This window comes from Mus caroli, chromosome 1, assembly GCF_900094665.2.
Source record: "Mus caroli chromosome 1, CAROLI_EIJ_v1.1, whole genome shotgun sequence".
Lineage (NCBI taxonomy): Eukaryota > Metazoa > Chordata > Mammalia > Rodentia > Muridae > Mus > Mus caroli.
In genome coordinates, this window is record NC_034570.1 from 30,746,231 (window position 1) to 30,762,909 (window position 16,679).

At 49.3% G+C, this 16,679-nt stretch overlaps 1 protein-coding gene across 1 annotated transcript in view; it reads left to right on the forward strand.

Moving 5' to 3' along the window:
* Hs6st1 (heparan sulfate 6-O-sulfotransferase 1) overlaps window positions 1–8,913 on the forward strand; it is a 37,030-nt gene extending 28,117 nt beyond the window's left edge. Inside the window, exon 2 of the mRNA XM_021163006.2 lies at window positions 5,943–8,913. Within this exon, the coding sequence (XP_021018665.1) occupies window positions 5,943–6,651 (709 nt within the window). The 3' untranslated portion in view covers window positions 6,652–8,913. The remainder of the gene's footprint in view (window positions 1–5,942) is intronic.
* Window positions 8,914–16,679: the final 7,766 nt, after the last annotated feature.

Consider the following 16,679-nt stretch of genomic DNA (forward strand, 5'->3'; position numbering starts at 1 on the left):
TCAAGTTGTCCAGGCACACAGGCCAAATGCATGCATTTACCTGGCCTTCTGGCTCACCAGATTGATAAATGTGACTATTGCTGATACCCTGATACCCCGGAGCCCTGGAGCCCTGAACCAGGAGCCTACCCTTACATTGTATAAGGTTCTCAGTTCGTGGGCCTGAGCAGGTGAGCTAGATCAGACACAAAGGCAGGGTAGAAGCCTATGTCCCTCCCTTTGAAAAGGAGCCAGACACAGGCTGGCCACAGTACAGCCTGGAGTGCAGCCATGGAGACACCAGAGACCCTTGCTCTTCCTGCTGCCTTTCCTTGGCCATAAAGTGGGGCTTCTGCTTAGGGTCCAAGTTGACTGCAGATACTCCCTCAGCAGTAACATCCACACCCCAGGCAGCTGGAAGAGAAAAGGACAAAGAAAAGTGTCTCCAGGGACACTGTGATGACCAGGCTTAGTCACCCAACCATAACAAGCTGCAAATCACCTCCAGGGTCTCTTCCCCCTCAGATGCTATCGTCTTGAGGGTACATACAAGCGTAACTTCTCTATCTCCGTTGCCTTTTGTGCTATCTATAAAAAGTCAGCCTAGGCTGGAGCTCTTCAAGGGTCCAAGTGGTTGCTGTTGCGGCCTGCCCGCAGTCCACAACACGAACGGTTCAACTGAGAATGGCAGTTCGAACTGAAAAGAGAGGAATCTAGACGGGGCGGAAGAAAGAATGGAGCCAAGACAACAAACGTTCTGATCAAGGCTCAATTTTACTATTTCCAGACACTCAGTTATAAAGGAAGGGGGAGGGAACCCAATATCCCGCCAAGTAACACAGTTGCTGCTGGACAACCACTCACAGCTCTGGGCATCCATTCAGGGCCATCTAGGGCTCAGCTTCTCTCACTCCAACCCAAGGAAGAATTCCATCCTGCTGTTCCACAAGGGCTGTCTGCTGGGAGCACTGCCTGCTCTGGGCATCTGAAGGCTGAGGGAGCTCAAGGGAAGGAGTTCCTAGGAAGGCCGTGAGCAGGGTCTGCCTACTCCTCTGCCTGCACAGCACCTGACCCCTGACATCACGAGGCCTGGACCTGAACCTGGGTATTTTTGGAAACAGACTCAGTGACTCAACAGAAATAGCCACTGCTTTTCTTTGGGTATTAGCAGAAGGGTGGCCTTAGACCAGCATTTTCTATGCAGCATTTAGAGAGAAACACACACAACATACCTCTGCCAGCTATTAGCAGCAATTCAAACTTGATGGGCTAGGTGCTCTACCGGCACCAAGAAGGGCTGCTTGACCCTGCATACAGTGTCAGGAGGCAGGTTAAGAGGTAAGTCCCCGGGAACCTACTCACTCAAGTAGACAGGTGCTGTATCATTTGCTTAAGAACTGAATTGTACCAGGACTGGTGGTACATGCCTAGAATACGGACACTCAAGATGCTGAGGCAGGAGCACTGCTGACTTGACATGGCCAGCCTGGGCTACACAGTGAGATCCTGTATTTAAAATATATTTTAAAGCCCTAAGTTTCATCATCCCCTGGTTGTGGGTAGCAGCATCCTCTCTACTGATCAGGGTTCCACAGCCGATCTGGCGCTAGGTTTTTTTGTTTGTTGGTCTTTTTAAAAAACTGCCTTTGTCTCAGGGTTCTGAGTTCTAGGACGCATGGCTGAAATCTTGACCATTGCACCTCTGGTTGGTCTTACAGGGAGGCTTGGCCTTCAAGAGGCCAGCAAGGAATGGAGAGGTCAGAGATCAACTTGTGTGGTTCCTGGGATTGCAGCTCCAGTCACCAGGCTTGGCAACAAATGTCGTTACCCACTAAACCATCTTGCCAGCCCCCTCCTGTGATTTTTAACTTACTTACGAGGCTGCAAAAGACAGTGCCTTCCTTGACCTGATATGGTACATGATTGTAGGACCCACCAAACCAGTGTGTACACACACACACACACACACACACAGATAAAATGATTAAGCCAGCCATAATTAAATAATGAAGTAAGCCAGGTCTGATGGTATATGCCATTAACCCCAGCATTTGGTAGGCAGGCAAGCAGATCTCTGAGTTGGAGGCCAGCCTGGTCAATATAAGCAAGTTCCAGGCCAGCCAGGCTACTTAAGTAAGTAAGGCTACTTACAGTAAGTAAAACCCAGTCTTTAAAAATTCTAAGTCAGAGATGCAGAGATGCCAGAGCTGATGGGGAGCTGCGGTCTGCAGGACCAGAATTATTATCCATTATCAGAGAGTCCTGAGGTCTGCTCTGCCGGTGAGTTTTATCCTCTAGGCTATTCCAGACTCGGCCTCTTCTCTCTCACCTCCTCCTTGGTCCCTCTCCACCCACCCCATGGTGTGTGCAGGTCTTTGGGTGTTCTCAGAGAATGTTTTCCTCTTTCACAGTCCAGCTCATGCTTTGAGATAGGGCCTCTCAGTGAACCAGCTAGACTGGCTGTCTCACAAGCTCCGGGATCTACGTATCCCCTCCCCATCTCCCTCTAACACTGGGATCATAGGTGTGTGCCGACATGCTCAGCCTTTATGAGGCTGCTAGGACCCAGACTTGAATTCTTGTGATTGTACGCAAGCAGTTCACTCACTGAGCCAGCTGCCAGCTCTCCTGGGTTTCCCACAAACGAGGAAGACACTCTGTGGTCTGGCCCTGCCTTGGCCTCTGGCCTCCACCACTGTCCCCAAACCGAATGCCCTCAATCTGCTAAGAAGACCCTCAGCCTTATCCTATTTAGGAGTACTGCCCACAACCCCAGGGACCCCCACCCCCAACCAGGGCTGGCACCTTTATATCCATGTCCCCACCTGTCCAGGGTAGAGAATTCGGAAATATTAGTTAGGAGCCAGTGTTCCTCCTGAGTCCTTGACAACCCATCTCTGGACAGGTATTAGCGTGGCTGCTGTCTGTCACCGAGTATTTCTGTAGAGGTTTGTGGAGAGCCTTCACACAGTAGATCTGTCTATTAAGGGAGCTCGGCCTTCCCCAGGAGAAATTCTGTCCGTGGAGATAAAGGGCAGAAACCCTAATTAGCATACACTTGTAGCCTCTAGCTGTTGCGTCAAGAGACCCAACCTCAATCAGAAGTATTTCATAGCTTAAACAGAGATAAGCATTGCTGCAGTCTTATCTAGATGGCCATTCCAGAGTGATCCTTCATGGTTTTCCTGGAGGTGATTTTTTTTTTTCTCCAGAGCTAATTGAATTTACAGAAGATGAGACTTGCAGGTTTCTAGTTTGAAGAACTTGCTGTCTCTGCGGCTATGGGTGGTGGTCATACCTCTTCCAGAAAAGAGGAAGGGGCGAGCAGGTTCACACAAGCAGAGGTTGGCAGGTAGGTTAGCTCTGTTGTCTCTGATCAAAGGCACAGGCTCTTGGTTCTGTATTCTTATTCCTGTCCCCCTAATATTTCCTAAGTCAGCTCATTAATCATGTGTATTAATGTTAAAGTGTACTATGTCCATTTCCCCTTCAAGCCCACCATCAGTTATCACCCACCAGACACCAAGAGGTAACGTGGGTGCTGGAGGAGGTGAGATGGGAGCCCAGCCCTGGGCCACCCTTAGCTCTCCGACCCCTTTGCTCAGATTTCCCACCCCTCTGGTTGACATGGGCACTGAATGTACTTTGCAATAATGGTGCCACCCAGCATGGAGTGGGCAGGGCTACAAGGGAAGAAAGAAGCCTTACAGTTTCCTTGCTCTCTCCTTGACCTTCACCTATACATACACACACACACACACACACACACACACACACATACAATGACCCTGGACAGCCTCAGATTGCCTAGACTGTCTGAAACAGACCAACTTCCCAGAATTCCAAGCAGATAGGAAGTGGGTGTGTCCTGGAGACATCACTTGCAGCCCTTAGCTGTGAGGTGCTGTCCCCAGAAGTCTCCACCTGATGTGGGTACTGGGAACTAAGTCCCAGTACTCTGCAAACCAAGCAGTGCCTGCTCACAACCACTGAGCCATCTCTCCACCCCCTATTTGCTTTTAAGATTTATTTTGGGGTGTGTGTGTGTGTGTGCACTTATGCGCATACAAGTAACTGAGAAAGACAGAAAACTACCTCATAGCTCTTGGAGTTGGAGTTGCTAGCAGTTGTGAGCCACCTTAGTACTGGGTACTGACCTTTGATCTCTCGAAGAACAGCAAATTTTTTTTTTTAACCTTGATCATCTCTTTAACGCCAGTTTTTCCTTGATAAACATTATTATTGTATCTGTGGGAAAACCTGGCCTCTGAGACCAGTCTGTCTGTTCAATAAGCCAGGTGACCGTGCAGATAGAAGGCATGGTGCTTCACGGAACATTAGATGGTACAGTGGGTCTTTTCAGGGTACCTGGCCTATTGCTGAACTCAGGGTGACGTGAGCGATAAGATGGGGCATGAGATGCTAGATTCTTGAGGTGAGAGAACTTAGACCTGGGGGCTGCTGGCTCTCAGCTGCACAGAGCTCACCCTAGGAGGAAGGAATCCCTGTTGAGATGTCTGACCCTGTTCAGTACTAATGCGCATCTGACACTGTCTTAGTTAGGGTTTTACTGCTGTGAACAGACACCATGACTAAAGCAACTCTTAAAAGGTCAAGATGTTTTTTTAAGATTTATTTATTTTATGTATGTATGTGAGTACATTGTTGCTGTCTTTAGACACACCAGGAGAGGGCATTGGATCCCATTACAGATGAGGGAGCCACCATGTGGTTGCCAGGAATTGAACTTAGGGCCTCCGGCCCATAAGGACAACATTTAACTGGGGCTGGCTTAAAGGTTCAGAGGTTCAGTCCAATATCATCAAGGCAGGAACATGGCAGCATCCAGGCAGGCATGGTGCAGGAGGAGCTGAGAGTTCTACATCTTCATCTGAAGGCTGCTGGCAGAATACTGACTTCCAGGCAGTTAGGAGTAGTGTCTTAAAGCCCACGACCACAGTGACACGCCTACTCGAACAAAGCCACACCTCCTAATAGCGCCTCTCCCTGAGCCAAGCATATACAAACCATCACAGACACTAAGGACACAAATGCTTCCAAAGGGCAGAGGCCACCACACAACATACCAGCAAGGTATATAGGTCCCAAGCATGGGCCAGATGGACCCCATTCTGCTCCAGCCTTTGAGGGGTACAGCCACCATCTGACCCTCTGGGAGAAACTGCCAACCCCCTCCTTGAGCAGCCCATTCTCCAGGATATTCTCCATCCTGGAAACCTTCTAGAACATGGCCTGAATCAGCCATGGAGTAGCTCCAAGGACCGGACTAGAAAGACATTGGAGGGCCAAGAGCTTCCTCTGCAGTCTCTGTGTAAAGAACCAGATTATCTTTTGTCAGAACTATCACTCCTGTGGCTTTCAGGATATATGGTGGCAACTGCTGGGACCTTTTCATCCTCCCACTATATCAGCAGAGTACCTGCTGGTGGGTCCCCTACAGTAGGGGATGGAGAAATCAGAAATTCAACAAGGCCTTAGCCAGGCACACATGGGTGTGCTCCTTTTCATTGTCTGGGAAAGGAGGGGGCACCATATTTTATCCATCTGCCTACAGTGCCCTGATGTCCCCAAACCCGCCATCAGAATGTGCACAGGAGAGACATCCCATTGCCCTGGGTTTGTGCTGCACAGAGGAGGAGAAACTGAAGTGCCTCCTTCACCTACATATCTGCGCTCTTGCTCTGACCATTCTGGATATAAAGAGTTCAGCTGCCTGGTCGTCATGCCCCCCCCACCTCACCCCCCTTTATAAAGCATACCCTTGACAGGTTCCATCCCTCAGACCCAGGGTTTTCTCCTCAGAAACGAAACGAATGGCAGAGCTGAGAACTTACTTGATGTCATGTGCCCAAGGGTCCATGGTAAAGAGCTATAGTCACCACAGTGGGTGCAGCTCTCTCCCCTTTCCAACCGTACTGATCTCTTCCCTGTTCTCATTGTAGAAAGTTCTACTACATCACCCTGTTGCGAGACCCCGTATCCCGCTACCTGAGTGAATGGCGACATGTACAGCGTGGGGCCACGTGGAAGACCTCCTTGCACATGTGTGACGGGCGCACACCGACCCCAGAGGAGCTGCCGCCCTGCTACGAGGGCACAGACTGGTCGGGCTGCACGTTGCAGGAGTTCATGGATTGCCCCTATAACCTGGCCAACAACCGGCAGGTGCGCATGCTGGCCGACCTCAGCCTGGTGGGCTGCTACAACCTGTCTTTCATCCCCGAGAGCAAGCGGGCCCAGTTGCTGCTGGAGAGCGCCAAGAAGAACCTGCGAGGCATGGCCTTCTTCGGCCTCACTGAGTTCCAGCGCAAGACGCAGTACCTATTTGAGCGGACGTTCAACCTCAAGTTCATCCGGCCATTCATGCAATACAACAGCACGCGGGCGGGCGGTGTGGAGGTGGATGAGGACACTATCCGCCACATCGAGGAGCTCAACGACCTGGACATGCAGCTGTATGACTATGCCAAGGACCTCTTTCAGCAGCGTTACCAGTACAAGAGACAGCTGGAGCGCAGGGAACAGCGCCTGCGCAATCGAGAAGAGCGCCTCCTGCACCGCTCCAAGGAAGCGCTGCCACGGGAGGACCCAGAAGAGCCGGGCCGTGTGCCCACCGAGGACTACATGAGCCATATCATTGAGAAGTGGTAGTAGTGTCAGGGGCAGAGAGTGATGGGCACGATTTAACAGGGAAAGAAATGGGGCCAACAGTTCTTCCTGTTCGGAGCAGCGGGTGCTAGTAGGATGCCCTAGTCCTTGATGGGGCAGGGTAGGACCTCTGGGGCAGATGGCCTTCCTGCTCTTCTGGCCCCCGTGTCATAGTTAAAACTGACAAGGATTTGAAAAAGACTGGCGAGGGAACGTGTCTGCTTAGCCGAGACTCCCATACCTACTATGCACGCACTGGCACCCAACGACCAGCCCCCTAGGAACGTGTTACTAGCTCCTAATAGCTTGGTTGAAGCTCCTTGGCCTCTGAGGACCCCTAATAACCCAGAATCTTGGGGAGCCCTTTCCTTTGAGAATACAAGCATGTCTCTGAGGCATCCTCAGACCTGGGGTGCTCCCCAACCCCCACCTATCAAAGCTGCTTTCAAGGTCAGGGTCAGCCCCAGCTGTGGCAGAGAAGACTCAAGTCTGGCACCTGGCCTCTGCACTGTCTGGAGCATGATCAGAATCCACGGTGTATCCTGGCTTTAGGGGAACCAGGTTCAAGCAGGAAAGGGATGGACACCAAGAGGTCTTCCCCCCCACCCCCAGCTCCCCACCAATCCCTATGCTTTCTGATGCACTGCCCCTTCCCCATCACTGAAACATTTCTACAAGGGCTTGTGTGCCAATGTTCCTACCATACCAGCAACTCTTTCTATCCCATGCATAAAAGCATCCTTTGGCTGGGATATAGGGCCACATCAACCTGAGTTGGTACTGGGTGGCCAGGATGGGGACTTTCCCATTCTCAGCTGAGGTTGGAAGAAACCACCCTGGGTGTCCTTTCTGGGACCTGTCTGCATAACCCTCCCCACCCTGGCTCTCCTGCATCTTCTTACCCTTTACAAAGTCTGACCCGGCCATTTCCAGCAGACCCGTGAGCCAGCCAGGGACTGGACTAGAAGCCATGTTGCATATCGGGGTTTTTTGTTTTGTTTTGTTTTGTTTTGTTTAAGCACTTACCAAGTGCCCTATCCCTGGCAGGCCCCTAGTGGGGGTGTCATGGCTTTTTTCAGAGTCTATAAGCATGCAGCCATGGGTTGTGAGCTGACCTTGAGACAGGACGGGTCCCACACTTCCTGCCTCTGTCTCACTCAACACTCAGGCTAAGAAGGAGCAGGTCACCACAGACAAAAGTGGGGCCATATGTAGCACAGCAATATTCCAGATGTTAGCAGGTGTTGCTGCTGCCCTAGAGCAATGGCTTAATCTTCACACATGTGTGGTATAGGGCCTACACTCAGGCACCAGGCACTTGACCTTGGGGGTCTACAGGCAAGTTGAGTTCTGATATGCACAGTCCAGCCCAGTCTAGCACCGCCTTTATGGTAGTTGATCACTCTGAGGAGGTGGGTAGCAAGATGAATTAGGAGGTCAAGGTCACTGAGAGGAATTTGTTTAGATGCTCAGTTTAGAGTGAATATATATCTGTGAGGAGTCTGGGGCATTTTGGGGAACCCTGGGGTCTTTTACAGGTCATGTTGGTTGCTGCTGCTTCTGTCAGGAAGTACCCTAGCTCCACGTACTCCCCGCCCCCCCTGCCGCCCCCGCCGCCCCCTTCACAACCTTATGTGTACACAACCTGAACATAGGATCTGTTCTATACATACTGGAATATGTTTTAACATATGCCCCGCCATCCTGACTCACACGGAAGCACGGGTCTCTTCTCAATCTTTGCTGCATTTGGAAAATGTTCCCTCCCATCTCAGGCCAGCGCCATGTCGAGGCATCTTCAGTCCACCCCTGCCTAAGGCTCAGGCTACCTGCTTTGGGGCACAGCTTCCTGGTACTCATGGCATCTCAGAACAGGGTGCTCCCCTCTCCCTCCAGCTCCAAGGACTCTGCCTACAGGAGTGTGCCTTGGGGCTGAAAGGCCATGCAAACACAACAAACTAATAACTCAGTCCCAAGGCACCCTGCAGCCCTGCAGACACCCACCCCGCTCCGAGAGTGGGAGGCAGGGACCACAGAACTGTCCAGCCAACGCGTCTGAACTGGAACTGTTCCACTTGAACCCGGGAGCTTTAAAGCTTTATTTATTTATAGCTTCTTATTAAAAAATAAAAAAAAAAGCGTTGAGGAGGAATCCTTTGGTTATTCATATGGAATTGATGATGGAAAAGCAACTGGTTGTCTTCTAATTGTCGTTGTCTAGATGGAGACTGAACGTTAGCAGATGAATAAACCCTGAAAAGGTCACTGTGTGCTGTGGTCTGTGGTGACTTAGCCCTCCCAGGCATTGCATTGGCCTGCATCATATTTCGGCAGGGGTGACAGCAAGGCTGTTCCGGTGCAGGTGCTCCTCCCCCTGCACAAAGTGAGGTGCTGGGTAAGGAAAAACTCATAGACTACGAAAGGTAGAAACATAACATTTATTATAAGACGAGCACAGGTGACACCAGGTGAAAGGACTGTCACCAACAGCAGTGACTGTACCATGTGTTACCAGCGACTCCCTCTGCTCAGCTTTTAACTTGGAAATTTTTCAGGTGGCAAAGAGAAAGGTCTCTGGGCATGCATGCCTCGCGGCTGGCAGAGTGTCTAGCATGCAGGAAGCTTAGGTTTGAGTCCCAGCACTGAGGTGAAGGCAGGAGGATCATTTCAAGGCCATCCTTGACCAATAGGAAGTCTGAAGTCAGTTGGGCAGAGTCCTGTCTCAATAAAACTAGCCTTATTATTCATTATAAGAAATTATGAGGGGCTGGAGAGATGGCTCAGTGGTTGGGAGCACTGGCTACTCTCCTGGAGGTCCTAGTTCAATTGCCAGCAACCACATGGTGGCTCACAACCACCTGTAATGAGATCTGATGCCCTCTTCTGGTGCATCTGAAGACAAAGACAGCTACAGTTTAAATAAATAAATAAATAAATAAATAAATAAATAAATCTTTTTTAAAAAAGAAATTATGAGTTAATAGAAAATATGTCATGTTGAGAGAGAGCTGTTCTTAGCATCAGCTCCAGTTTAGTTCCTTATCTGTTGCTAGCCACACAGCTCCACAACTCAACACAAAGAATAAAGGTTTGCCACACAACGTGATGTGTCAGTAATCCTGGCAAAAAGAAAAAGCAGTTCATTTTGCCCCAGTTTTGCTCCAAAGTAGAGGAACACCTTGTGGTAGCCTTTCTGGCAGAGTCCTTTCTACCTGAAGACAGGTCACAGCAAATGACCAGAGTGGCGAGTGAGCCAAGCATGAGATGGTCGGTTGTTTCTTACCTATAATCCCAGTTCTCGGGAGGAATAGGCAGGAAGATCACAAATTCTAAGCAAGGTTGAGCTGCATAGTGGTGGCCCTGTCTAAAACAACATGAAAAACTGGGAAAGTGGTTCTGTTGCTAAAATGTTTGTCTTATTAAGCATAAGGATCTGAATTTAATCTGCAGAACCTACATTTTAAAAACAAAAAAACAGGTGTGGTTGCATGCCTGAAAAACCCAGTGTTGAGGAGACAGGGACCCAGCTAGCCTAGCCCACTTGGTGAGTTTCAGTCTACTGAGAGGGCCTGACTCAGAACAAGGTGAAAGGCACCTGAGGAATGACAGCTAGGGTCATATTCTGGGTCACACACACACACACACACACACACACACACACAGAGGGGTGGGGAGAGAGAGAGGAAAAAGAAAAGGAGGAGGAGGAAGAAGAAAGAAGAGGGAGAGAGGGAGAAGAAAGAAGAGGAGGAGGAGGAAGCACATGCTTATGTGTCCTCTAATAAAGCCACAGGATTTATTCACGGGATTCTTCCCTTAAGCTATCTAATCCTAATAGATTCTTATGTGGCCCAACCCCTGACTGCCATAGTTGGAGGGAGTCCCCACTCTTACTACTTCCCAATGTGGGTTAAATTCTATACACAAGTCCTTAGGAGACACTCCAATCATACAGAAGCCACAAGCCCCGAGAGTTCAGTGGAGGTAATGTTTTATCACATTGTTTGCTCCGTGTTCCGTCCTCCATCTTCCAGACACGAGAGCATTCTCATTCTTTCTGAAGTATCTGAAGGATGGTTATGGGCATCAGAATCCTCCACCCCAAAACTCTTACACACATGTCTACCAAGATGGCACTCCGCTGCAACATTCAACCCGACCGCCATCTGCCGCCCCGCCCCTCCCCCCCCCCCCCCCCCCCCCCCCCCCGCCCCCGAGCAAAACCCATATGCAGGACTATTACCTAGTATATCCTTATCCCATAACGGTCTTCAGAACCAAACTCTTGCTTCTTGTGCTTCTCCCAAATGGCTTAACTAGAGTCCAGACCCTCGCCTGCTCCTTAGCTTACTATTGATACTGTGTATGTGTAAACGAAGGTTCAAGAATCCCACAGTGGGGGCTGGTGAGATGGCTCAGTGGGTAAGAGCACCCGACTGCTCTTCCTGCTTGTGGACGTTGTACATCGTGGTGCGGAGCCTAGTGCGCACCACGATGTACAACGTCCACAAGCAGGTGTATGTGATATAATAAATAAATAAATCTTAAAAAAAAAAAAAAAAAAAGAATCCCACAGTGAGGGCGGTGGTGGTGCACGCCTTTAATCCCAGCACTCGAGAGGCAGAGGCAGGTGGATTTCTGAGTTCGAGACCAGCCTGGTCTACAAAGTGAGTTCCAGGACAGCCAGGGCTATACAGAGAAACCTGAACAATAGGTAGAGGCCTGGTGCTGCTGGGCATTGATTCTGTCCTGGGGCCTGGAGAAACTGAGTCTTCCCCACTTGTTTCCTATAAAGGAAGGTGACAAGTCACACGGAACCCCAGCCATCCGACCAGAACCCCCAGGACCAAGGAACTACTAACCTGACAGCAAGAGGAGCCCTTGTCACTGACTGGGGCCTTGCATCACGCTTATCGATGACATGTGCATCCCAACTTCACATCAGCCCAAAATATCTGTCCTTGACCACTAAATCTACATGAAGGATAACAAAATCTTAAGAGGAGTCAGGCTGGGGAGATAGCTTAGAACCTGCCACCCAGATGTGAGGGCCTGAGTTCTGTTCCTGGAGCCCACATGAAATCCAATGCTGGGGAGTCATTACACTGGGGACATGGAGACAAGAGGGTCTTGAGGGCCCACTGCCCAAGCTAGTCCTGCCCAATCCAAAGCTCCTGGTAAATGAGAGATACTAAAATAAAGTAGAGGTCCTGACAAGCTGAGACCAAGCCCAAGACCTCACGTGGTAGAAAGAATGGACTGTCGTTTGACCGCTGCACTGTGCAGATTGCTACCGCTCCTCCAAGGATCCCATTGTCTGCCCTCCTCTGCTGCTGGCTGTGGGGTTAAGGCAGCCTAGGTAGGCTCTGCTGGAGGGAAAGCACAGAGACTCTAGGAGTGCCCTGACCCATGGGGCTCTGTCCCTGAGTCCTCACCTCAGCACTACTTCCCAACCTCCCCACTTCAGGCTCTTACCATGTCTCCCCACCTCCCCTGTTGCTCCAAGTAACACCTTGCTCCCAGCTCTCACCCTCTCCCCATGCAGGGCCTTTCTCAGTGTCCAGTCCAGGCAGAGAACCAAGATGTGTTCTCCTTGCTATCCAGAGAGAGTCTCTGATCCAAGACTCCTAAGGGCTTCTTTCTTGAAGTCCTGTAAGGCTACACCCTCTCACTGTTATCCTATGCTCTCTGGCTTTCCTCTGAACGCTCTGATTTCTAAGGAGCCAGAGGGCTTTGGAAAACACGTTTTTTTCTTTGTCAGAGAGAAAAGCATTCAAGACACAGAGGCTAGGACCATCAAGGAGCCACCTCCCCCCAAACTCTTTGTCCTTCTGGGACCACCCTTTCCCAGGGCCTCAATTACCAAGCACCTGTTGTTCTCTTCTCTCTGAAGGACAATATATGTCCCATGCATAAATACATGCATCTCATAATGTTTGTGGTGTGGACTGCTTCCCAGGGATCAGCTGAGCTCATCCAGGCTGTGCCTGAGAAGTACACTGGCCTCCTCGGGCTGTGGTCTCTACTTCGAACTGTGGATGCTCACTTCTGGCTGCCAAACTACAACATGAGTTGCCTGGCAAGTCCAGTGCTTGTCAGTGCCCCTGCCAAGCATGGCTAGTGGCAATGGGTCCTTGTTCTTTATATATCTACATCACACAAAACTATTATAACTTCTTGTCTGTGTTCTTGACATTGGATATGGGGATGGTTTAGGGTTTGTCTCTTCATGAATAAAATTGCTATCAAATTCTTTCTCTTTGTCTCTATGCAAAATGTTACTAAATGTCTTAGCAGACCAATATCCAGTCTTCATATGCAGCTGCCCAGACCCTGTTATGCTGTTGGCTAGGATGTGATAGGCATCTCTGGCTTCTGAGATGGGGGCCCAGGGCATGCAGGGTCTCATATTTAGACTCTACAATACGCACCTGACCAGACAGAGGCATCTTGGGTTCCAGACATGATCTTCACTTTGATGTCCAACATACCCATCTTAGCAGCACATGGGGCATGGTGCTGTCAACAGAACAGTTAACAGAGTCAACATTATGGATCACAAACATCATGAATGTAGCCTTCAGTCCTTGGAACTTTCCAGAAATCATAACCTTGCAACAGGACATAGAGGATATAGAGGTTCCTCCATCTTGTATTCTTGCTGAAGCCATTTCTGGTTTAACTAGAATTTGATCTCCTTGATGAAGAATCCCTTGGAAGACTACCCAAGGATCCAAAGCAGAGATGCCCCAACTATCTTTGCTTCTACTAAACTGCTTGCTAGCACAAGACTCTATCTGCAACTGCTGAGCAAGATACCAGGATATGGATTTTGCCTTTAAAGGCCTCTTAGAATAAATGCTCATGGCTACACATGGGTCCCAAATGCTTGAGTCCCAGACAACTGGATAAAGGCTTTCAATTGGCTATAAAATGTGTCAGAGTGGTCATATCTGGTGAGCTCCCTTTAACATTTTGGAGGCCCTAGTGAGATTCCTAGAGAATGGACTCTTGACACTTTGAGGCCTCAGTACACCAAAAAAAAGCACACCAGCTGGAAAGGACTCTTAGAAAGTGTCTTAGGGGTTTACTGCTGTAAACAGACACCATGACTAAGGCAACTCTTAATTGCCTTAATTAAGGACAATATTTAATTGGGGCTGGCTTACAGGTTCAAAGGTTCAGTCCAGTATCATCAAGGTGGGAGCATAGCAGTATCCAGGACAGTCAAGCTTAGGCAGTAGTTTGAAAACAGAAAGGTAGTAATAATGTAATAGAACATGAGGGCCATGTTCCAGCTCCTGCAAGCAGCAGGACTCGGCAGCTTTAGCCATGTGGCTCTGGCTTTAGAGTGAAAAATAGAAGGGACTACTGGGACAATTGATGCTGGTTAGCTAGAGCTAAGAAACTAGTGGTGATTAAGAAGAGACCAGCATCATTGAGGTGGAATCTTCTGGGAAGTGTTTTCTGAGAGCGCAAAGAAGCTGTGTTCCAGAGATAGCCAAGGTTGTACCTCGTGCTCCAGCTGTACTTGGTAATGGATAAGAGTCACCCGGGTGGTACTGGTTTTGAAGCATAAAGGGGTCATGGAAAGCATGAGGGTCATGAGGCTTGGCACTGTGAGAGGCCATGGAAGGCCATTGGTGAAGGTGCAGCCTCAGTTGTAGTTGATGGCCCAGGACTGAAGGGGTCATGCAAAGGATTTGAGGCTTGGCACCATGAAGAGAGCCTATGAGAGGCTATTGGTGAAGCCTAGTTGCAGCAGAAGACCCCAGCATATTGGAGATGCCAGTACCATGGGATGATCACCAAGAACAGCAGCAGCAGTGGAGTGGATCAACCTGAGCTTAGAGTGCTACAGAGGGCAGAGCTGGAGAAGTGACCCAAGCCCTTGGAGGAGGTCAGAAGATCAATGAGTGAATCCCAGATAGTGTATGGTTAGATTTTAATTGTGACTGTGTCCTGACATTCCCTCTCGAAGGAAGAACATATTTTAGTGGAGCCTACAGTTAAGAGATTTTGAGCCAGGCGTGGTGGCACACGCATTTAATCCCAGCACTCAGGAGGCAGAGGCAGGCGGATTTCTGAGTTCGAGGCCAGCCTGGTCTACAAAGTGAGTGCCAGGACAGTCAGGGCTACACAGAGAAACCCTGTCTCAAAAAAAAAAAAAAAAAAAAAAAAAAAAAAAAAAAAAAGGATTTTGAATTGTAAAAAGACTTTGAATTTTAGAAGGGATTGGATATTTTAAAGGGACTGACATTTTAATATGTAAGAATTTGTAAAGACTGTAGGACTTTTAAAGTTATTTAGATCTTGGGAATGAATAAGAAAGTAAGGGTTGAGACTTAATAGTGATGTGTTTGTATATCAAGTTGACAAGGGGTCAATTGTACTGGCTGGTTTTGTGTGTCAAGCTGGAGTTATCAAAAAGAAAGGAGCCCTCTTGAAGAACTGCCTCCATGAGATCCAGCTATAAGGCATTTTCTCAATTACTGATCAAGTGGGGAGGGTCCATTGTGGGTGATGCCATCCCTGGGCTGGCTGGTAGTCCTGGGTTCTATAAGGGAGCAAGCTGAGCAAGCCTGGGGAAGCAAGCCAGTAAGTAACATCCCTCCATGGCCTCTGCATCAGCTCCTGCTTCCTGACCTGCTTGAGTTCCAGTCCTGACTTCCTATGATGGACAGCAATGTGGAAGTGTAAGCTGAATAAACCCTTTCCTCCCCAACTTGCTTCTTGGTCATGATGTTCGTTCAGGAATAGAAACCTTGACTAAGTCAGAGAGTGTGGTCTCTGAGATGATCCAGGACCCCAGGAGAATCCTCTCCAGCTGATGACTGCCAAGCACTCCTGAAGCACCCCATGCCACCATCCAAAAGAAAGGAGGTAAATCAAAAGTCATCTGTTCTGAATGCCTCCAGAAGTAATTGGGTCTGTAAGAGGCACAAGAGGGGAGGATGGACTTGACTGCAGATCCTGTGCCTGGGATCGTGTGACACATCACCAGACTCCCCTGATCTGTTCAGGTGAATGAATGTGTGGTGGTGGCCTTCCCTGTTTGTCTTTACTGCTCGTGTGTGTGTGTGTGTGTGTGTGTGTGTGTGTGTGTTGTTTCTTCATATGACTGTGCCTCTCTCGGTGACTCTGTGTTTCTGTCAGTTCTGTTGGTTGGAGAAACAGATCAAAAAGGGAGAGCGAGCCACACCAAGGTCATAGCTGCTCCAGTATTGACTATTGACTATTATTGGACTACCCAGGGCACCATTTCCCCTCAGGCTCACGGACCATGTTGGGCTGCCCATTTGTACTGTGGTGCTCCTTCTTCCAGTGGCAACGGCGGCCCTATGGCGGCAGCTGGCTGCTGCTATTGCTATGGCAATGCCCACAGCTCCCAAGCCATGTGGTAGCCCCAGTTTCCTGGTAATAACCAGTGGCTTTCTCTGGTTCAAGAAAAACACACACACCTTAAGACCTGTGCTCTCTTGTTGTGTACCTGAATTCTTTTGACCTGGTCAGGTTGCCCAGAGAAATCCAAAACATTCATCTATTCTCTCAGCCCAGCAAAAGGAAATTGACCTCCAACACACACACACACACACACACACACACACACACACACACGCACGCGCACATACCCCCCCCCACACACACACACCACTAAAAAACACTCATTTCTGGCTTGTTTATGCCCTTGACTCCTGTTTGAAGTCCTGGGGGTCCCAGTCCTGTTTTCTATCTGAAAGTAGAGAGGGTCTCAGAGTGCTCACAGGGAGGAGAAATAGGCTCTCAAGCTGCAAGCCCTCTGCTCCTGCTCTAAACCACTGGTTGCACCTGGAGAAGGGGGAAGTGATTCTCTCGGTCACTCCCAGTCACAGGAAAAGTAGACTTTTAACTCCTTTCTCCTTCATCGTCTGTTTCCTTCTCTACCAATGACATATAATTGGAAGACTCAACTCTCCTTTTTCCGGGAAGCTACAGGCCCTGATCAGCCCGTTCAAACCTGTTTGAAGGTAAAAAGACATTGAATGCCTTTTTTT